The sequence below is a fragment of the Plecotus auritus genome (genome assembly GCF_963455305.1).
Source record: "Plecotus auritus genome assembly, chromosome: 7".
Classification (NCBI taxonomy): domain Eukaryota; kingdom Metazoa; phylum Chordata; class Mammalia; order Chiroptera; family Vespertilionidae; genus Plecotus; species Plecotus auritus.
Window position 1 is genome coordinate 8,018,335 of NC_137774.1, and position 22,521 is coordinate 8,040,855.

The 22,521-nt window shown below is 42.3% G+C and overlaps 1 protein-coding gene across 1 annotated transcript in view; it reads left to right on the plus strand.

Annotated features, from left to right (window-relative positions):
- The window catches only part of LOC308252454 (ABC-type organic anion transporter ABCA8-like), a 49,466-nt gene extending 37,064 nt beyond the window's left edge, over window positions 1-12,402 (plus strand). Inside the window, exons 29-39 of the mRNA XM_080677098.1 lie at window positions 576-696; window positions 1,326-1,443; window positions 2,129-2,220; window positions 3,738-3,898; window positions 4,388-4,463; window positions 4,543-4,637; window positions 7,855-7,974; window positions 8,171-8,311; window positions 9,908-9,987; window positions 11,317-11,372; window positions 11,501-12,402. Coding sequence (XP_080533224.1) covers window positions 576-696; window positions 1,326-1,443; window positions 2,129-2,220; window positions 3,738-3,898; window positions 4,388-4,463; window positions 4,543-4,637; window positions 7,855-7,974; window positions 8,171-8,311; window positions 9,908-9,987; window positions 11,317-11,372; window positions 11,501-11,599 — 1,159 coding nt within the window. The 3' untranslated portion in view covers window positions 11,600-12,402. The remainder of the gene's footprint in view (window positions 1-575; window positions 697-1,325; window positions 1,444-2,128; window positions 2,221-3,737; window positions 3,899-4,387; window positions 4,464-4,542; window positions 4,638-7,854; window positions 7,975-8,170; window positions 8,312-9,907; window positions 9,988-11,316; window positions 11,373-11,500) is intronic.
- The last annotated feature ends 10,119 nt before the right edge of the window (window positions 12,403-22,521 follow it).

Here is a 22,521-nt window from a genome sequence, read left to right on the forward strand (position 1 = left end):
GAAGCTGTGGGTCCAGAATGGAAGAATAGAATGCTCAATAGGTCAAAGACAGCAATGACTGTGCTCTTTTCCTGTGGTAGTGAGAAGTCCAACTGGTGGACCATAGACTGGTTCAGTTATTCATGACACTGAAAAGCTGAGACTGCTCCCATCATTCAATGATGCAACCATAAGCATCTGACGCCCCATCAGTTTCATTGATAAGTCTTACAGATAGTTGCATGGGAGACTTCCAAGACACAAGAAGACTTTTAAAAAGTCTTCTAAGATCAGTATGAGAGATTTAGGTTGAAGAAAGAGAGAATAGAAAAAAGAGAGTATGAGGGACAGAGTTAGAATGGAGGAAAATTAGTGAATCTCACACATATTCCAAAGAAATGGCTAACCTTAATAGGAGATCAAGCATCCTATTTGCATTTGGAGTGGGGGTGGGGGAGATTTCACTGTATTGAAGAGAGATTATGATAGGTTATTAATCACCCAGTCTACTCAAGTATCAGATTTAAAGAATGCAGTGTTTTTGATACGAGGATAAAAACCCAAAATCAAATATTAATGGATGGTTTTGACTCCAGAATTTCTCCAAGAAGCAGCAAGGTACACCAAAATCCAGAGGAGCCCGAGGGGGAGGATGAAGATGTTCAGATGGAAAGAGTGAGAACAGCTAATGCCTTGAATTCCACAAACTTTGACGAGGTAAAACATACAAAGTAGTTATTTCATCAAATAACAAATGAATAAAAGCAGGAAGCGTCTAATTCTCAAATGATTTTGCATTTCTCTAATTCATACAAATGAGGATCATAACTTTATTTTAGCAGGTAGTCATCATTTTTATATCTAAATGAGCAGACATTAAAAAGTCATTTTAACTCACGTTGTCTTTCGTAGAAAATAAATTTTAAAAATGGAGTGAAATTGAAATTTCTGAAGCTAAGAAAGAGTTTGTGAATTTTAGAAACTGAGCAAAGTGACCCCAATCACTGCTTCTTGGAGAAAGTACACTGTACAAAATGCAGGGCCAAGTCCAGTCTACAGTGTGTTGTTTGTCCTTTGAGGGTGATTTGGTGCTTCTCCAAGTCTCTGCTCCTGTCCAGAGAGATGGGCTGGCTGCATTAAATACTGAGTTCCTGTGTGAGTGCCCTTGTAGGAGAGGGAAACATAAGTGCTAAGATAGGAGAATGGCTCGTAAACGTGTCATCTAGTAGAAAGTCTTCCTGGAGGCATGGCTTGTGCAGTCAGGGGCCAGCCCAGTGGGAGGATATGGCTTGTTCAAGGTCAATGGAGAGTCTGAAGGTCTGACATGATATACCTGTCATTTATAGAAACCAGCCATTATTGCCAGCTGTCTACGCAAGGAGTACACAGTGAAGAGAAAACACTGCTTTTCCAAGAAGAAGAAGAAAATCGCCGCAAGAAATGTCTCTTTCTGTGTCAGAAAAGGTTGGACACGGAGGCTCTCCCACTGCTGGCTCGGAGCCCTCCTTCGAGCTTTGTGGTTCTTGATGAGAATCATTCTGTGACCACCTCTTGGTTCGCACACAGACCCATCAGCGGGGAGACCTTGACAGCTCCTTTTACATGGCTCATTCCTAGAGAAATTACCTAAGTCATGCCCATGGATAGGGGCTTACTCACATCCACATGGAAACCATAAGCACTCTGTTGAAATAAACCACTGAAACCCCCAAAATGTGCATTTCTCTGTAATGAACATGATTAATTTCCTAACGTTCATTATTTCTCACAAGAACATGAGAGGGATGTGCCAGCATGGTCTGAACGCTTGACCAGCAGATGGTACATGACTTCATTTTGTGACATTATTGCACAGTTCTTAGGATCACAGGACATGTGTGGTCTGATACACCTAGCTTCCAAGAGTGACTTTGTCACTTCCCATCAGTGTGACTTTGGGCAGATAACCTCATCCCTAAGAGCTTTTGTTCCCAAATGTGTAAGAAAGGCTTATGATAACCTCTCGGGGGGAGGAGGGCTATGACAATTACATGAGACACTACCTACAAATCACATACACTTGTCACACAGTGAGAATTCAGACTATGTTTTATTCTTAATTTCATTATTAAAATCAATTTGTATTAAATGTGTCCCTTTTTTCCCCCAGGTGAGGTTTTAGGATTACTAGGACACAATGGAGCTGGTAAAAGTACATCCATTAAAGTGATAACTGGAGACACCAAACCAACTGCTGGACAGGTAGGTGAACCACGTGGAAAAACTTTACCTAGTGGTACTCAAAATAAATTTATAAGATGTCGAAATATTATACACAGCCAAATCTCACTCATTCATTAGATAAATGGAGTGATTAATGTGACTGAATACATATTACAAATTATCACATTAATACACAACCAAACTAATCACTGAAAGGGAATAATCATTCATGCCTGTAAAGGCAATTAGCGGGAATGTCCAATCTCAGAATTCATACAAATTCTATTTATACTACCATAAAATACTTGGATTTGCACTTTCAATGAGCACTGTCCTCCTTATATGAATTAAAATGTGTTTTTTTTAAACAACTTTATTTAGCCCTTTAAAAGTGCTTAGTTACTGTAACACATATTTTGGTAGAAATATACTATCTTGGGGGAGTGTTTTCAATGAATGAATTATCCATGTGGTTCAACTGCATAGAAGGCCAGGCAAACAGAAAAAGAGCTGAATTTATCAAAGAAACAACATGAGTTACAGAGAAAACTAAAATTCTCTGGCAGGACATAGGTAACCTTCAGAACTCCTTTGAAAAGTATGTTGGCGGTGAGGGGAGTGGAGAACAGAATCCTAAGGCAGAGGTCCGTGCACCTCCACCATGGGAAAGGGGCTGGTGGTCACGCCCACCAAGGGAAAGACCACCAAATACGTGATAGGCAGGTGTCCCAGGAAAGAGGAAGAAGAAACATATTCACAGTCACTCTGACGCTGAGGTGAGAGCAGGTGTTGGTGAAGGGTGCCTCTGGGTGATGTTGGTGGCTCAGCCAAGCCTAAAGGGAGTGCTTAGTTCAGTTGAGAGCACCACCTTGAAATAAAATCAATATTTTATTTCTCCTTAAGCATGGGCAAAAAAAAGAGGTAACCATTCATTGAGATCTTGGAATGAAATATTTCTAAAGGTTACATGAGATTTGAATTATAAAGCCAACAACCATTTGGGTGACATGAAATCAGCTTGAATCACATCAGCCAGTGTGATCTTTATAACATGTCATTGTCCTGCTCAAACACTTTCAGTGACCTCCCACTGCACGGTGCCTGGAAGGAAACCTCTCCTTGCTGGTCAGGAGCTGATTCCCATGTCCCTCCTGTCACATCTCTCTCTTCTCCCCTGGACCACTCGGCTCCAGGTCCCCTGCTTTTGCCTGGGGTCTGAGAGCACATTGAGCATCATCCCTCCACAGGGCTTTGCTCTACCCCAAACTCCTGGCCTTTTCCAGGGCAGGCGCCCTGTCACCCTTCTGCTGCAATGGTCTCTCAGCAGGCAGGCTTTCTCCGATCACCCACCTAAGGTCACTTGCCCTGAATATCTGTTTGTTGCCATGTATTTACACTCTGACAACCTTCCTCCAACCAAAATGGTTGCAGGTGATTTGAGTCAATGAGATCAGAGACTTTCTCTAGGTTTTCTAGGTTTGTAAGGAGAAAGATGTCATGGGAACACAGAGGAGCAATGCAGGCCACAGGGTCTGAGAGTGAAGTTTTCTCTGCAGGTGCTACTAAAAGGCAGCAGCGAAGGGGACCCCCTGGGGTTCCTGGGGTACTGTGCTCAGGAGAACGGGCTGTGGCCCAACCTGACAGTGAGAGAGCACCTGGACGTGTTCGCTGCAGTGAAAGGGCTGAGGAAAGCGGACGCCACAGTCACCATCACACGGTACAGGGGCGGGGGGTGGGGGGCGGGGTGGAGAGGACACACCTGTTCCTTCCTGAGAGGTCCTGGAAGACAGTTGGAGTGACAGCCTTCACAGGAAACTCAAGACTTCCCAGGAGACTCAACACTGACCCAGACCGCAATGGGGAGATAACTGGTTTCCCCAATTTTAACATGTTATTTTATTTTCTCATCTAAAATATGGAACGAAAAAAGTATGCATTGGTAAATTTATAAAAAATACTAAAATGTAAGTATAAACTATCATAGGACAGCTATTTGCATGTCATAAAATGCACTTCAGATCTTTTAAAAGGAAAAACTAATCTTGGGGGGCACGGAGGTGTCAAACCAGTCCGTTGTAACGTGGCCCAGTGTCTATTTCAGAACCCCATTTCTGAGCTCTGTTCCCACCCTGCTCCTGCGTGGCTCTCTCTCCCACCAAGGGTCCTGGTTGTCAGAAGCCTGTGGCCCCCATTGTGTTTCCTTCAGGTTGGTGGAGGCGCTCAAGCTGCAGGGGGAGCTGAAGCGCCCTGTGAAGGCCTTATCAGAGGGAATCAGGAGAAAGGTAGGGGCGGGGCTGGGGTTACACCAGGAGGCCCACTGATCGCAGATCCATACCTATTGCTCTGTTCCTCTCCTTCCAGCTGTGCTTCGCACTGAGCATCCTGGGAAACCCATCAGTGGTGCTGCTGGACGAGCCTTCCACGGGCATGGACCCAGCGGGGCAGCAGCAGATGTGGTGAGGGGCGCCTCCTGGTCAGGGCCAGCGTGGACGCCTGGCAGGGAATCTGTGAAATGTTTAACTCCTGTGAACATTGTCCCTTAAGCTGTTTTGTTTTGTTTTTCCCTTTTCATCAAGTTTTTAACGTGTGAAATCTAAATTCTGCCAGGGACATATACCTGCTTATATCTGTTTCTTAGGTCAAAGTTGTGGCACCTCACTCTTATTTTTTTAATATATTTGTATTGATTTTAGAGAGGAAGGGAGAGGGAGAGAGAGAGAACAAACAAAAAGTGATGAGCGAGAATCACTGATCGGCTGCCTCCTGAACACCCCACTCTAGGGATCCAGCCCCCAAACCAAGCATATGTCCTGATTCATAGGTCAACCCTCATGGCTACTCACTTTTAAAGTCACAGTTCCAAGCAGCTGAGCCAGCTCTCTGTACCCAATGAGATGAGTTCACGATCACTAATTCCATCATAATATTTATCACATTCTATTACCAGTTTTTCAGTCTCCATTAGATTGGGGTTCCATGAGAGCAGAGATGTTCATGCTCCCTTTTCCTTGAAGTAAGTACCCAATTCTTTGCTGAATGAGTAATGAACAATAGTTCTATTCAAATGGTAAGTATTTATCCATAATTATTAAGCATTCATCTCTAAATATTCTATAATCTGATTTTAAATCCTCAAATTTAAACAGGAAACTTATCCAAGGCTTTGACTTAGTTTGTGTGAAATCATTTTTAAAATGTGTAGCTTTGGACCATCCTAATATATAAAAACCCTGGGTCATAATGACCAGTAATGATGGAGGCTCTACCAACCAGAAGTCAATCCTGCAGTCAGCACTGACTGCTTCTGCTGCAGGCGAGGTGCCCCAGCACTGACTGCTGAGGGGGCTGTGAATCAGGGCCAGAGAGAGGCCTGAAGAGAGAAGCAAGGACTGATCCATTGCCTCTGAGGCAGCTTTTGATCAGCACTTGCCTCTCTCTCTCCCAGTCTGGCCAGTAGCTGAGCCTCCATTTCTCGACAGGCTTCCGCCTGCTGATCAGCCCCGCCTTTCTGATCAGGCCCCATTGATAGGCCCAGAGACACTGACTGGCATAGGAACTGATCAATCAGAACCAAATGTGGGTGCTGTGAAGAACCAATGGCTGCCTAGGAGGCGGAGCTTCTGATGCTGACTGGGATAGACACCGACCAATCAGAACAAAATCTGGGTGCTGTGGAGTGCCAATGGCTGCCTAGAAAGTGGAGCTTTTGACACTATCTGGCTTTGAAACCGAACAATCAGAACCAAATCTGGGTGCTGTGAGGAGCCAATAGTTGCCTAGGAGGAGGAGCTTTTGATGCTGACTGGCATAGAAACCAACCAATCAGAACCAAATTGGCCAGCAGAGGAGGGCAGTTGGGAGCAAGATTAGTCATGCAGGGGAGGGCAGTTGTGGGCGAGATCAGGCCAGCAGAGGAGGGCCTTTGGGGGCGAGATCAAGCCAGCAGGGGAGGGCAGTTGGGGGCAACCAGACCGAGAGAGGAGGGCAGTTGGGGGCGAGATCAGGCAGGCAGGGGAGGGCCATTGGGGGCGAGATCAGGCTGTCAGGGGAGGGTAGTTAGGGGTGATCAGGCAGGCAGGCAGAGGCAGTTAGGGGCAACCAGGCCGGCAGGGGAGGGCAGTTAGGGCTGATCAGGCTGGCAGGCAGAGGCAGGCAGGGCAATCGGGCAAGCAGGCAGGTAAGCAATTAGGAGCCAGCGGTCCCAGATTGCAAGAGGGATGTCCCCAATTGGAGAGGGTACAGGCTGGGCTGAAAGAACCCCCCCTCTCCATGCATGAATTTCATGCTCCAGGCCTATAGTTTATTATAAAAAGCTGGTACTCATATACATAACTGATAAGAAATTTTTTATCATATATGTTCACTTTTTTTTAACTTGGCCTTCTAGTGAACCTTCAGCATCATTGAAGGGATTGTCGGGGGAGGGGGGATTTAAAAGCATAATTCATCGATGAGCATCTCTTATTTTTCTTTATTGGCAGTAGGGCTTATCTTGTTTGAAATCAGCTTCCCATTTTGTTATGTTGTGTTCAAACCCACCTGTAATAGCCACCACTGAAGGCAGATTTTGGTAGACTTTCAAAGTGTTGTTTGACTTGAGTCTCCACATGCTTTATGGCTTCCAAAACACAATGGTCTGGCCCAGCCAACATAGCTCAGTGGTTGAGCATCAACCTATGAACTAGGAGGTTATGGTTAGATTCCCTGTGGGGGCACATGCATTGGTAGCAGGCTCGATCCCTAGTGTGGGGCATGCAGGAGGCAACTGATCAATGATTCTCTCTCATCATTGATGTTTCTATCTCTCTCTCCCTCTCCCTTCCTCTCAGAAAACAAGAAAAACATATTGAAAAACACACACACACACAATAGACTGCAAATCCTGCAGCAGCAATGGTCCAACTGCCACCCTTGTAGCGGCTATAGCTCCAGCTCGGCACCCCTGTTTTCCCTGCCTCCCCAAGAGTTCAGTTCATCCCAGCCCAGAGGCCACGGCCACCAACTCCACGCCTCTACAGAAAGCAAGGCGGCCACCCCTCCCGTACACTATCTCTTAATACAAAATAAAAACAACCCGAATATCATTCATATAGCCAATACTTTGCAAAAACATCTTATTGTTTATCATTAAAAGAAAAATGATCATGGTCAGCGCCCAAACATACTCACTCTGAGTACAGACAGTACTTGGGTTACATCGGACTCCACGTATGTCATTTTGTGGTTACGTCACCAACTCCCATTTATTTATTAAAAAAAAAAAAGTTCTGTCATTTCAACGTATGTACATATATGCTTTATGTTTTTTATTATTTACTGTATTTACCACAACTAAAGGTCAGGAATTGTTATCTTTCTTTTAAATTAGTTTGACTGTTTCACTTCATTACTGCTGTGTATGTGCTCCATGTGAGTGACGTAGGTGCTTATGTAGGTGGGTTCCGACTACCAGCAAAAATCTCCGACGTAATCCGAGTACCTACTGTATTGTAATTGCTCAGTCGATCTTTTAAGCAGCTATGGTGTATCTGTGTGACACAATAAGACACAATCACCCCGTGTCCCATACTTCTCCTGTGAATGGTAATTCTCATTAGGATTCACAGGTGGGGCAGAGGGCGGGTTCTGGATGTTGTTGTGTATGTTTCCCATGCATCTTTTCTTCCCATTCAGGCAGGTGATCCGGGCCAGCTTTAACAACACCGAGAGGGGCGCCCTCCTGACCACCCATTACATGGCTGAGGCAGAGGCCCTGTGTGACCGTGTGGCCATCATGGTGGCCGGGAGGCTGAGGTGAGTGTCCGCCCAAGCCCACACTTGACCACCAGGTGCATGGCTGGCAGAGTTTGTCGGTGGGCAGAGAGGTCACTATGAAAAACTGGGACCACCTGGCCAGGGTCTGATGGCCCAGTCCTAAGACAGCGCTAGCAGCAAATCCTAAGTCTCAAGCACTGCCTCCTCCTCCTCTGACTCATCCTCCTCCCTCCAGATGTATCGGTTCCATCCAGCACCTGAAGAGCAAATTTGGCAAGGATTACCTGCTGGAGATGAAGGTGAAGACCCTCGCCCATGTGGAGCCCCTTCACAGCGAAATCCTGAGGCTTTTCCCCCGGGCTGCTCGGCAGGAAAGGTAAGGATGGTGGCTGGCTTTGATCTGCTATCAGATGTCAGTTTTTCCTTGTCAGGTTCATAGAGCTGTGGTCATTCAAGTCCACATTTAGCCCAAAGGAAACCCTAAAAGAAATGATTTGTTGGACACTGCAGAAAGTCAACTAGAGAAGAGCTGATGTTGGGTGTTATGGTCCTACTCTGTACCAGGTATTGTCCTGTTCTTGGGTTATCTTATTTAATCCTCATGGAGACTTTCTAAAGTAGTCTCTGGTGTTCCAATGTAAAAGGAGATGATTGCAAAAACACGTTGTAAGAGTCTGACCTTCACAAGGGCCTTAATCCATGAAAATTGGTAGATTGGTTAGGTCACATGACAGCTAATAAATGGCAAAACTGGGATGTAAAACTGTTTAATTTCAAATCTATTAATATTTCCAATTTTATATAGAGTCTGGTCATGGAACAATCCTCATAAAAGTAATACGATAAAAAATACAAAGATTAACACTAGGATCATTTTTTTAACAACGGCAATTTAACTGCAGAAGACAGATAATTTAGGAGTTGGGCGAAGGTAGTAAAGAAAAACAAGTCATAATGACAAGGCCAGAAAATATATTTCTACAGTGGAGTATACTGTAAATATAAAGTCAATGTTATAACTCATCGTGCAGCCCAGGACTAAATAGAAATATGTCATAGCGGTTCATGGAATGAGCAAAATGGATGAGAAAGTTTGCACCATAAATATATGAAATAGCATCTTAAGGAAATGAAATCTGAATCTTCCTGGTTTTCAAATGATGGAAAGACAAATTTATCTGAGAAACAAATTATTTTAAAAATGGTTGCTGGACGTTATTTGGAGCTTGAATTCCTAGAGATTTCTGGTTTCCTACTCAGAGACTCAGTTATGGTCTCCTGTGTTAGGAAAGCAGTTTGAGTAGGAAGGGAAAGGTAGGGTAGGTAGAAATGCTCTGGAGAATAGACTTAGATTTCTGCCTGAGCTGGAAGCTTGAAGAAATTGCATGGTGTCAGGGCCCGGTTGGAGGATGAAGCTGAGGAGTAAGTGTTGATCTAGAAAGGGAGGTGGGCCTTAGCCAGCTTGACTCAGTGGATAGAGCACCAGCCCGGGTTCGATTCCAGTCAAGAGCACATATTTCAGTTGCAGGTTGTAGGCTCCATTCCCGGCCCTGGTCGGGGCCTGTGCAGGAGGCAACCAATCAATGTGTCTCTCTCACATCGATGTTTCTCTCTGTGTGTCTCTCCCCTTCCCATCCCCTCTCTCTAAAAATCAATGGAAAAACATCCTCTGGTGAGGATTAACAACAACAACAACAAAAAAAGTGAGGTGGAAGGTGACTTGGGTAAATCTGGAAATTTAATTTGCATTGTACCTACTCATCTCCATCTGAGGGGCCATGGGCACTAACCTGTCTGCCTCCGATCCCCAGTTGTCCTTGTGAACTGCCTCTTTTTTATTAGTAGGGATTCACCCTCTGCATTTCGCTTACCACAAACCACACTTACAGAAATAAAGGCCAGAGAGATGTCTGAGTCAGTTCACGTCTGTCACGGGTGGTATCAGCGTCTCTCTCCCTTCCTTTCCTCCCAGGTACTCGTCTCTCATGGTCTACAAGTTGCCAGTGGAAGATGTGCGACCTTTAGCACAAGCTTTCTTCAAATTAGAGAGGGGTAAGAGTGATAGGCTTTGAAATAAGAGCCTGAAAGCAGAGACTTTCAAATCACAAAACAATCCATCTCCATGGCAAACATGAAATGTGATATAATGTGTTAAATTCAAAAGTTAAAGTTTCAAATTGAATTTTAGGAGCACAATATCAAGGAAGTACAGGCATTCTGTGTGCATTTGTGGGGGTGGGGAAATGGAAGTGATTTTTACTCTTCTGGTTTTTTTCCATATTTTTTGTGTATATATATTGGTATAAGTTAAGTCAAAACTCAATCATACATGCATTTAAGAATAATACTGTCAAAAATAAAGAAGAAGAATATGGTCTTTTGGAATATTGGTGCTTACATGTTTAAAACTAAATTTTATGTGGATTTGCATATTATTTCTTTGCTTTGGACTCTGTATTAAGAAACTTACCTCTGGTCTGGTCACTAAGATGATCTTGTGTCTGTTGTGCTATAAAACTGACCACACTGCACCTGGCATCGCCAGGCTCATGTGGTCCTTGCCATCTGAGCCCATTGACTCTGCGACTCTGCTCTGTGCTAGCTGGACCTCCCTCTCCATCCTTATTCTTTCATTGTCACTGCCCAGTGACATCTTCGCTTGTTTGTCACCTTCCCTGAGGAAGAGATTCGAGTCTCCTGGTTCTAGAAGACTCTTCTTCCTCCTGTTAATAGCATCCATGTTCACAGTGATGCCTCTTCTTTCCATTCTCTGAGCTGAGCGCCCCAGCATTCTGAGCATCCGCTGACTGGCACTGTGGCCAGTACTAGCCTGGTATGTCTGGTGGTATATTTCCAATCTGGTACTGTTGGTGGCATATTTCCAGCCTGCTGGGTTCTTATTGGGGCTCCAACTACCCTTCCCAGTCCATTTTGCTCAAGGAGAAAGTTTTCTATTTGGTTTGGGTCAAGCAAGCTGCATGGACGGAAAGAGGTCCATGAGGATTACCTGCTTCTGAGATAACAGGCATCTTTCTCTATAATCTTCTGATGCAACCCTTTTCCAAATGTGTCTGCCTTCCACCTCTTCCTGTGCTGGATGTGCAAAACCCCCGGCTCTCCTGCAGGAAAGGAGGCCTTCTCCGCACCGTTTCCTCCCTTAAGTAGACATCTCAGAATCTGTGCAACATAACACCTTTCCCCAAACTTATGTGAATGCACTGCTGTTCTTTTAGCTGAAGGCTGTGCTTAAACCATCCTAATGGTTCTTGTCTTCACCTTTTCATTTAATGCTTTTAAAAAATAGTTATTTGTATTCTGTGCTGAACAGCCATCTGGATATAAAAACATATAAAGCCCTAATGTACATCCATCTTTGTGCAGTTAAACAGAGCTTTGACCTGGAGGACTACAGCCTGTCACAGTCCACCCTGGAGCAGGTAGGTCAGTTTTAGTGATCTTACATCATCCATGGAATATAACTGTACAATAAGTACATACGCTTTTCACTCAAGAAAACAAGAAACAGTATGACATCCCTGTCTCTCTATTTCTCATCCCCTTTTAGGTCTTCCTGGAGCTCTCCAAGGAGCAGGAGCTAGAAAATTTTGATGATGAACTTCAACCCTCCCTGAAGCGGAAGCTCCTCCCCCAGGAAGAGTCTTGAAGCCCCAAGTAGTCTATATTTTCATTTAAGCTTATGGTAGTTTTTTAAGACATTTATTTGATAGCATCAATGTTTGTATTTAGAACCTAAATTGTGAACGCTGACATGGTTTTTGGTGTGGTGGAGAGGAGGAGTGAGTGCTGGGCAAATGCAGTGACAACAGGGACACAGGACCCTGACTGAGTCCACCTCCCAGTCCCAGCCTACGTGTGTCTGCAGGTCACCCTGATCCCAATTTTCTGTCTAATGCTGAATAAACAAATTTACATTTCTGAATATGATATACAAATTTTATTTAATATTTTTATCAAAAACTTAAAATCCTTTGTTTGCTAACCTAAACTGAGAAATCCATATATTTACTCTTCAGCAAGTGTGATACTTTATAAAGCTGATATTTTAATGATAATTTAAGTGAGCATGTCAAAAAGTATTATACTTATTAAAAATATTTTAATACATATTCTATGGCTAAAAATATGAAAACATCATTCATTGGTCATAAAATCTGATATCAATATATTTGGTAATATTTCCACTGGTATTATCAGTCATACAGGCATAGTCTGGAAAACTGAAAACTTGCTATTAGGAATATATTATATTTTTTTATTTTTAGAAACAAAAGGAGTCTGATTTTCATTGTATTTTTAACTCTTTGCTAAAGATGCTAGTACTATAACTGATCTTTTATGGACATCTGCCACTTCATCTCAGAAAGTTGATAAATGTAATAGGTCCAATGACCAAGTTTGTGGAAAATATAAAATAAAACTCATATATATAGCTTTGAAATGTCTTCTATTTCATGTGTCTTTTCTCTATTCTTGGGCCTCCAATTTACAAGTTCATTTCAATCCAATGGAAAATTATTTCTAATACAAGAGCAAATTTGCTGCTTTAATCAATGCGCTACCAAAATCTAAATGAAGAAGACACCACACCATGATTAAGGAAGTAAAAAGTGGTGGCAAACAGAGCCATTTTCTAGAAAAATCTTGTCAAATTACCGGGTGTGATGACCATGTATAAAATGTATGATTTCTGAGTGGAGATGATTCTCTGAGATTTCTACCAGTGCTTTTATGTCTTTTCTTCCCTTTCAGAAAATTGTTAGCATCCCAGAAAATTCTGCTCCGGAGAGCTCCCCTCCCCAACTGCCTTCCCAGGCTCTTATGTGCAGTCTGTTTATGCATCTTGTGCTAGGACGAAAAAGATGAATGGAACTCAGTTCCTGCTTCCACTGAATGCTGCCGTGTGGCACAGTGACTTAGAGCGTGGCCTAAATTTAATCTTGGATCTACCATCTACTATCCAGGCAGACCTTGTTTCCTCATCTGTAAAATGGAGATCTTGATCTCCTTACCCACAGCAGAGGGTTACCATGACAACCAAAAGAGATAAAGGCAACAACAACATTTAACAGCTGCCTGGCTGTTACCAGTGCCCAGGGACTCAAAGAAGCTCTGCCATGCTCTGACCAGCTCCCTTCTGGTTCCTATCCCCTCACTTCTCAAGGACACATCGAAATGAACCTCTTTTCACCTCATTCCCCAAGGGCCAGAGGAGGTATCTGGAAATAGTACACTGAACACACTTCTTTTAATGGAGAATTTCACATTGTAACCCAAAGAAATCACACAAACTAGCTCAGTGGGAGAGATATCTTGGGACAAGGAGAGTTTTAGCACTGGAGTGGCTTTTTATTTAACCCATAGATTCAACCAGCCTCAGTATCACAGACAACCAGGTCTTTGAAGAAATGAAAATGACAACTGTGTCATACCTGAGCTTAAGTTTTCACTTGCTCTTGGGCAAAGAAAAGCTTGCCCAATTCTTCATGCAGCTTCACTGGGACCAACGTCTGCTGTTGGCTTCAAATGATGTATCTGGGGGGAAGGGGGCTTAAAAAAATGAATACTATTTCTCCCACATCCTAAGTTCTTCTAGCTGGACTAGTAATCAAATTAGCAGTGACAGATTAATGGGAGAAAGTCAAATTTTAATACATGGGCATGGGGAGTTTACATATGCATGACAATTCCAAAGACACAAGGCAACATTGGGTATATATGTCATTTTGGACAAAGGTGAAAAGGGAGAGAATGACCTATTCAGTTTCAGAAGTGAGAATGGGGGGTTTACAGATAGTTGGGGAAGAGTGGAACACACTTGGCAGGCAAATTCTTGCCAGGAAACTCAGAAACGATGGAACGTGGGTATATAGCTAACAGACCCTGCCTGAAGCCTCCCCAAATGCACCCTTAATTCAAATTAGGCTAAGATGAGCATCCTCAGACTTCCTTTCTGAAGCAGGTTTTTTCTATCTGAATCTCTTGGGGAGCAAAGGAGGAAGGGTCGGCATTTTTCTCTAAGTCTTTGGTTTCTTAATCAACAGCTTAAAATCAGTATAAAAACAAAACAAATATTTTGTCCCCTAGATCTACAAAGGAAATCCATTACCACAAATCTGGTACCATACGGAGGATGATGAACTTTGAAATGTTTCATGGCCAGATGGCAGTTGTTGACATTTCTGAGGCCAATGAGAAAATCTAGAACTAAAAGAACAGATGAACTGCCGTGTTTACCCTCAAACATGTCACAGCCACTTATATAGACCACAGGAGACAGGAAACATACTGCTGTGCAAAAGATCATTCTTTCTGCTCCTTATGGCCAGTCTTACTCTATCCATTCATTTTTAAATCATCATCTCACTTCTATTCCATAATATTCTTTTAGCCTCCTTTGTTTTAACTTTTCTCTGAAGACCATACCAAATTGTATTCAAGGGAAATATTCAATTAAAGTAAATAGGTTGGCCCAGCCATGGTGGCTCAGTGGTTGAGTGTCAACCTGTGAACCAGGAGGTCATGTTTCGATTCCCCTTTGGAGCACCTGTCCGGGTTGTGGGCTCCATCCCCAGTGGGGGTCATGCAGGAAGCAACTGATCAATGATTCTCTCTCATCATTGATATTTCTATCTCTCTCTCCCCCTCTCCCTTCTTCTCTGAAATCAATAAAAATGTATTTTTAAATAAATAAATAATAAAGTAAATTAGTTGGCATGGTAGAAACAATGCTAGTTAAATGACCAACATCTTTATTTTTCAACCAGATGTACAATCCTAAGGAAACCTGGCTTCTGTCTCCCTCTCCCAGGCTTCCTCTTTTTCTAATTTCTATGCTTTTGATTCCTTTTCTGCTCACATGTGTGTTTCCTCTTCTTTCTAGTTCTATAACACTTCCAAAATCTTTTCCAAGATTTTGTTGAACTAAAACTATGGGCGAGGATTTTTCCCACAATTAAAAAAAAAAAAATAGAGTCTTCCAAGCACCCAGAGAGGCCAAGTAATATATTATGTTGAATGAGAGTTGCTAAAGGCGACAGGGGAGATATGAGAATGCCTTTATGATGGTGGGAGCCAAATGTCTCAAGAGACATCCTTTGTCTACTTCAGAGGAGGAGACCATCCACAGCTGTGAAAGGATTGAGGGGCAAGACGAAATCACTATCATCACATAATACAGAGGAAATCGCAACATTTGGAAGCGGGGAGGGTTAATATTCTTTTTACAAATTCCAGAATTTCCTTACCTTTTTTCTGGTAATTTAAAATGTGTATTTTCACCTTTCTCTTCACATCCAAGGGGGGGAAATATACATAAGACTTAAACTAAATAGTGATTCTGAAGTTGAGATCGTAACCTTTGGGAGCCTGGATGATTTAAGTCTTGGTTTGGGGATTGAAAGGTCTCTTGTATCCAGGTTCTAAGTAGGCTGAAGCTGCTCTGCTGCCATCAGAGACTCATGAGAACTAAGCATAAAGCATGTGAGTGATTCTTATTACCTTGGTTATTTGAAGTCTGATGCCCTGGACTTGTTGGGGTGGTCTGAAATGGAAGAGAGGAGACTGTACCATTTTATTTATTTTTAAAATATATTATTATTTCAGAGAGGAAGGGAGGAGAGAGAGCTAGAAACATCAATAATGAGAGAGAGTCATTGATTGGCTGCCTCCTGCACACCTCCCACTGGGATCAAGCCCACAACCAGTCATGTACCCTGACTGGAAATTGAATCATGACCTCCCAGTTCATAAGTTAACACTCAACCACTGAGGAACATTGATTGGGCACCATTTTAAACTTCTAGCCTGTACAATACTAGAAAGCTCATGGAAGGAGGGTGGAATAAACCTTGGAATCTAATCTTTCAAATGCAACAAAACTTTCAAATATCTCTAACCCTGACCTTTCCCTTGAGCTCTGCTCTTATATCCAATCACTTGCTTAATTTCTCCATTTGAAAGTCTAATTCAAATCTCAAACAAAAGGTGTGCAAAATAGAACACTTAATAGATTTCCCTTAGCCTTTTCCTTCTCAGTAAATAGCAACATCCAGTTGCCAACCTAGGAGCCACCCTTGGTTTCTCTCTTCCCTTCTTCCCTTCAGCTGATCCAATGGTACTGTTGACCCTACCTTCAAACTGTACCCCAAATCCATCCACCTCTTTACATCTCCTGTTACCACCATAGTTTGAATGTTCTCATCCAGATTTCTGCATTGGCCTCCACACTATTTTTCCTGCATCCAATCTTGCACTCTGTACTTTATTTTCCATGCAGCGGCCACAAATCATATCATGTCCCTGTTACTGAACCCAACTTTGTGTGCCCAACACTTCAAAAGACCAAAACTCAAAACATCGAAGTTTGAAGTAAGGGAAGGTTTATTGGTCAAGAAGGTGCCAACTGAGAAGATGGAAGACCTAACAGTGACTCAAATCCATATTGCTCTCTGGGCTAGGTTAAGGGGTTTTGAGGAACTAGAGGTACACAGAAGTACTAGTGGGACAAGTTTTAATTGGAAAACCTTGGAACTTGGCCATTTATGGTAAAAGGCATCAGCACTGGTCCTGGACAATAAACTCTTTGCTTCTGAAAAGGTGTCGGTGTTCAAGATCCAGTTGTGTCTCAATCTGTGGCTCTCTGTGTTTGTGTGTGCGTGATATGGGACTTTGGTTCTTGGTGCAGCTGGAGATCAAAGTTCTCTATTTTGTACATGCTGCAGCTGCACAACTCAGCATTTTGGTCTGTTGTCTCTAAAAAGCAACTCAATATCTTATTAAACAGGATAAGACTATTTTCAGCTGCTTATGTGGTTACATCACCACATCCCTTTTAAAATCCACCATTGCACTAAAATAAACTCCCTATTCAAGTTTACAGAACCTTCTATGATGTGGCCTCTTCCCACTTCTCTGAGACTCCAGCCACATGGGCCTTTTATCTGTTCCTTAAAAACACCAAGATTGTTCCACTCACAGGACCTTGCATCTGCTTTTCCTTCTGCCAAAAAACCTTCCCCCGGACATCTGCATACTTGGCTCTTGATTACCTTTCAGGTCTCAGTCAGCTCAGTTGTCTCCTTTTCAAAAATATCACCCTGACCACCAAACCTAAAGCCACTCCCAGTCACTCTCACTGTTTGCTTTGCTTTATTCTTCTTAAATTATCTAGCTTATTTATTTATTTGTGGATAAACTGTATGCCTCACCCCCTCCAGTTAAAGATAACCTTCACAAGTGTTGGGGTATTATCTTTCTCATTGTTTTCCCATGGCCTGGAACAGTACTTGTCCTATAATAAGCAACCACTAAATAATTATTAAATTAATCAGCTACCTAAATACAACCTCTGCTTCTCTCTGTTCTAGCACTTATTACTATCAAATATAGTCATCTGTCACTAAAGTTTTTTCTTCATTGGACTTTTCAACGTGTTGAGGAGAAAAAAATAATTTTTACCTCCACCCTTCTAGGTTCTTGGCTAAGATCCCCCCATCCCATAATAAAAATATTAATAGAAGAAACACAAACAGAAGTTTGATAACATGTGTACAAGGGAAATACCCAGGAAAACTGAGAAACTCCCCCAAATGGCTCAAGCCATCACTTTAAAAACAATCTCTAGCCCAGCCAGCGTAGCTCAGTATTTAAGCATTGACTTATGAACAAGGAGGTCACAGTTCGACTTCTGGTTGGGGCACATGCCCAGGTTGTGGGCTTGATCCCCAGTGTGGGATGTGCAGGAGGCAGCCGATCAATGATTCTCTCTTTGATGTTTCTATCTCTCTCTTCCTCTCCCTAAAGGATGAGCAAGCCATCAAGGGGAAGAATGAAAAGCAGGTGAAATGGTAGGGAGTCTTGAACTGGCTTTTCCAGTTCACATTCCAATGTGGAGAATACCAAGACCAATAAACCACAAGATAATTATTTGACCTGCCTGGGAAATTGAAGGAGGAAATTGAAGAAGGAGACAAAAACATTCTCAGAGACACTTTTTTCAGACCTGTGCCCTTTGACCATTTTTTATGTAGTGGCCATGGCCATGGTTTTGTCCATTCAATATACTTTAATGGACTTGTTGCAAAATGCAAACCACAACTGCCGGGCATTTAGTTACAGCTGCCTAAGAAATGACACATCCAGTTTGTACTTGTCGTGAACCCTGTGGGTTCCTTTCCAAATAGCCACTTCCTTTGTTGTCCCTGAAGAGGGATTGTGAGTACTTCAGAACAAATATAGGGAGATCGCTATTTCTATGTGGACACAGATATCTGAGACTCTATGCTGCATATCTACTCCAAAAAAAAAAAAGGAAATTATGAAGAAACTATACCCTACAGCTCAGAAAGTTGAAGAGCCTGGCTTCCTTGAGAAATCCCAGCAGGGCAGAAAGATGTTGGCAAAGAACACAGAGCAGGAGGCAACGGGTTCTGGGAAGAGAGGGTTGGTGCCAAGGGACTCTGAGCTACAGAGGGAGGGAGCTGCTCTGCTGCCATTTGAAGGATGAATGTTTGAGATGTTTGAATACTACCCTAGCCTGTCTGGCTCAGTGGATAGAGCGTCAGCCTGCACAGGTGTTTTTTAATCTGAAGATTCCTGGTGGGAGCCAGGCAGCAGCAAGAGTCTGCGGACACATACCCCTCTGCTTTCCTGAATGACCTTGAACCACAATGATGTAGTTCATAGGAAAAGAACCTGGATCAAGATAGCAAATGACGCTGATACTTTTGACCTTTTCTCTCAGTCCTCTTTCTGCAGAGATAAGCCAGCTTATCTCTAAAATGACCCAGGGATAAGGACATACATAGCTTTGTGCCACCACCAGAAACTCAAGAAGGGTCACACTCACAAACCAAACCCTCAAAAAATTGTTTTGTGGATAATGTAATAGAATTGCTTGAAATAATGGAAGTCCAATCTGGCAGCTGTAGAAGGCTTTTTCCTAAAGATATTGGGGAGCTCACAGAAACACTGAAAAAGCTAAAACCTCATTTCAGAAAGTGGTCAGGCACCAGAAGTGAGGCAATAGGAAAATACAGCCAACGTCACATCTCAGGGACAATCTGATTTGGGCCACAGCACCAACACCACTACTGCAAGATCATTGATGCCATCAACAGTGGTCACAGCCACTGACTTCCCAATGCTGTCACTGCTGCTGGACTTCCAGCACTACCACCATGAAGACTGTCTCTACCATCCCTTCACCTTTACCTCACTTCCCCTGGGTTCAACGACTCCAGCTGGAGCATCCTACTGGCTGGGCTGAGAGGGAAGGTTGGTCCATTGGCTTCCACTGTGAAAGGCAAATTCTGCCCTCCACCAAGGCTTAAACTTTATGGACTGCTCGACTTAATGTTTGAAAGAATTGTACTATATCTAAGAAAGGTTGCATGAGGGTTTTAAAAAAATGGCTTGCTTTAAGCAAGTAAAGCTTCAGGGAATAGAAAAGACTGACTCATCGTAGAAAGAATCCCTTAAAAGACAAAGAGTGACAGCAGGAAACATTGGGAAGATCAGCAGCTGTGGAAGTATGAGAGGAGAAAGATCACTCAGTGACGCTCCAAAAAAATCAGATTTATACAGGATTTTCTTGTTCTATTCTTTGTTGTGTGTGTTTATTATCATTACTTTTGTCACTACTCCAAGATCTCCATATTCTTCTTGATAGTTGTCAATTATCTATTTTAAATGTAAATATTTTAAATATTTGGACTTCATAGGAGATTTACTTTCATACCCAAATAAGATATTCTGGAACACCCCCTACCCCCAAAAAAAATTACTAATCATAGACTCTAAATCTCAAAAACTTACTAGTTGAATGTCTATGTTTATGTCTATGTCTATGCCTACATCTATCTATATCTATTGTGATGGAAAAAATAATGAAATCATATCAGTGGTTGATTCCTTAGGTTAATTGATAGTTTCCAGCATGATAGCCAAAGGACTCGGTGAAGAGTTGGTTGCATCTACTTTGTTGCAGTTGTAAACAACTTTGTTGGTTGCTATAGAAGCATCCCAAAGATTTCAAAAAATTTCCTGCATGTTGACAAGATTATTGCCACTTGGTTCCAGTCCTGAGCCACTCTTCAATGAAACAGTGAAAACAGAATGAACACTCTCCAAATCACCAAAAATTGTTTTGCATTCCAACTTCCTGTGTAAGCTTTCCTCTGGGGCTTTTCCCTCTTCTTCTCTCAAGTTCAAACTTGCAGTGTCTGTTTATTTTTGAGCCAAACACTGAGCATTTGCTTCAATGAGGGACGTGCTACAACTTGGATAGTTTGCCACACGAACCTAATCAAGATCAAGAGGAGAATCTAAAATTTCACAGATTTGGGATTAAGTCAGAGAGACTAATAAAAGAATGTCTTTACTATACTGTTTGCTTTAAACTTAACGAACTGGGAAACTCAATAGTCATGTCATTAAGAACGGAGTATAACTTCATTTGTCCCTTCTACAAAGTCAGAAAAATACACTCCGATCTGAACCTATTTATCTTTGATGAATGCCGGAAGGAAAACACACCACCTGGGCTCTTACATAAATTAGCCTTTTAAAAAAATAAAAAGTGCCTCTTATTCTTTGGCTTGTTCTTGAGACTTTGGTGCAAAGTGAATCCAGTTTTCACCACCTTGTCCTGAGATGACTTGGAGAGCTCTTCCCACACTCACTCAACGTTGTGCTTACACAGAAGGACAAAGGAGCCCCATGCTGCCTACTTGGTTACCCCAATTACTCAGTAAAGTCCTTGTGTAAAACAACATGCCATTCTTTCTTTGTTGTGTCTCGTACAAATAGGTAGGGGAGAATGGAAAGAGTCTGATGCTCAGCTTCCTTGTTATTTGCCATCTCGATTTTAAATGGAAGACTTCTCGTTCAAGATAAATACCTTCTTCCCTCTCGCTCCAAATCCTCAGAGGTTTGAAAAGATGAAAAAACAAAGGTATAATGAGTGTGTGGGGGGGAGGGAGGGTGGAAATAGAAAGAGAATTGGTTGACCATAGACTGTGAAGAATTCCTGAAGAAATGAAAGCTACCAAGAACACATTGAAAAAAAAGGAAACATTATCCAAAATGGGGATCAGAGAAGGCTGTAAGAAAAGGGGGGAGTGATATAGAACGCCACACTCAGCAGGGATGGATACTGGGACCAATGAGACCAAAGACCAAATTACGGGTGGCGTTTTGGAAAGGTTGACTCTGTACAACACCCTCCATTTAGGCCAGCGATGTTCATGCTACATGGCTGGGGAATATCAGAGAAAAGAGGGCAATGGTGATTCAACAGGACTGAGGCAGAGGGATGTATTAGGACTAAAACTGCATTTCCAAGAGTCCTGAATACATATCCCTGCAAGCTTTTCACCACATGTGTTATTTCATTAAATGAAGCCACATCTGTTCTCCATAGTAGCAGGTTGTTTGTGCTACATGAGTATAAATTCTCCCCTGCTGAAGTCATTAAGCTATGTCATTCATTCTTCTCTCTCATGATGCTCTTTCCTTTACTAAGTTGGGTCTGATTTATCCAGGGCTGTTGGGATCATCAGGAATGTTTCAGCCTTGATTTCTCTGAAAAGCAGCTCATGACATATCACTTCCTGACCTGGGCATGTCAACTCGGCATGTTACCGATCTCTGCCTGTCAGGATCTCTGGCTCTGATACCCCCAATGCCTTCTACTCGGAAGTCCAATCACTGGAATTTTCATTTCTGGAATTCTTCATGCGTAAAGGACTCAAGAAGTACAATGGCACAGATTTCAGCGGACCTATTGGGATTATACAGATAGGTAAGAAATGAGCTAGGAAGACCCAGTAGTGTGGTATTTCCTACCAACGCTGGCAATGAATATGACTTGAAAGCTGTTTGCACTAAAAAAAATTCCCTTATATGTGACATAGTATTTTGATCCCATACAGTTACTTTGGTTGTATTCAATTATGATATTGAAAAAATAGATTAGAATGAAAGCAGTCTGGAGTTCATAATAAACAGAATTTATACCACCACATAATTAGACAAAGAATAATTTTAATAGCTTTTCCTAATAATTTTAACAGGTTTTCCTGATGACATGACCATGGATCCTGATCAAAGGGGAATTAATTTCTGAGATTAGAGCTGCAAGAGGTAAATTGTATTTTTTTGATTGTCAACTCTGGTGGGTTTTTATTTTATTAGTATGTTTATTTTTATTTTTTAAATTTAACTTTATTGTTGAAAGTATTACATATGTCCCCTTTGGGTTTTTTTTCCCCATTGATCCTCTCCACCCCACACCTGTCCCTCCCAAGCTTTCACCACACTATTATCTGTGTCCATGGGCTACCCATATATGCATATAAGTTCCCCTGTTATTCACTACCCCCCTACCCACACCCACCCTCACCTTCCCTCTGAAATTCGTCAGTCTGTTCCATGCTTCTAAGTCTCTGGATCTATTTTTGTTCATCAGTTTATTATGTTCATTACATTCCACATATGAGTGAGATAATGCAATACTTATCTTTCTCTGACAGGCTATTTCACTTGGCATAATACTCTCCAAGTCCA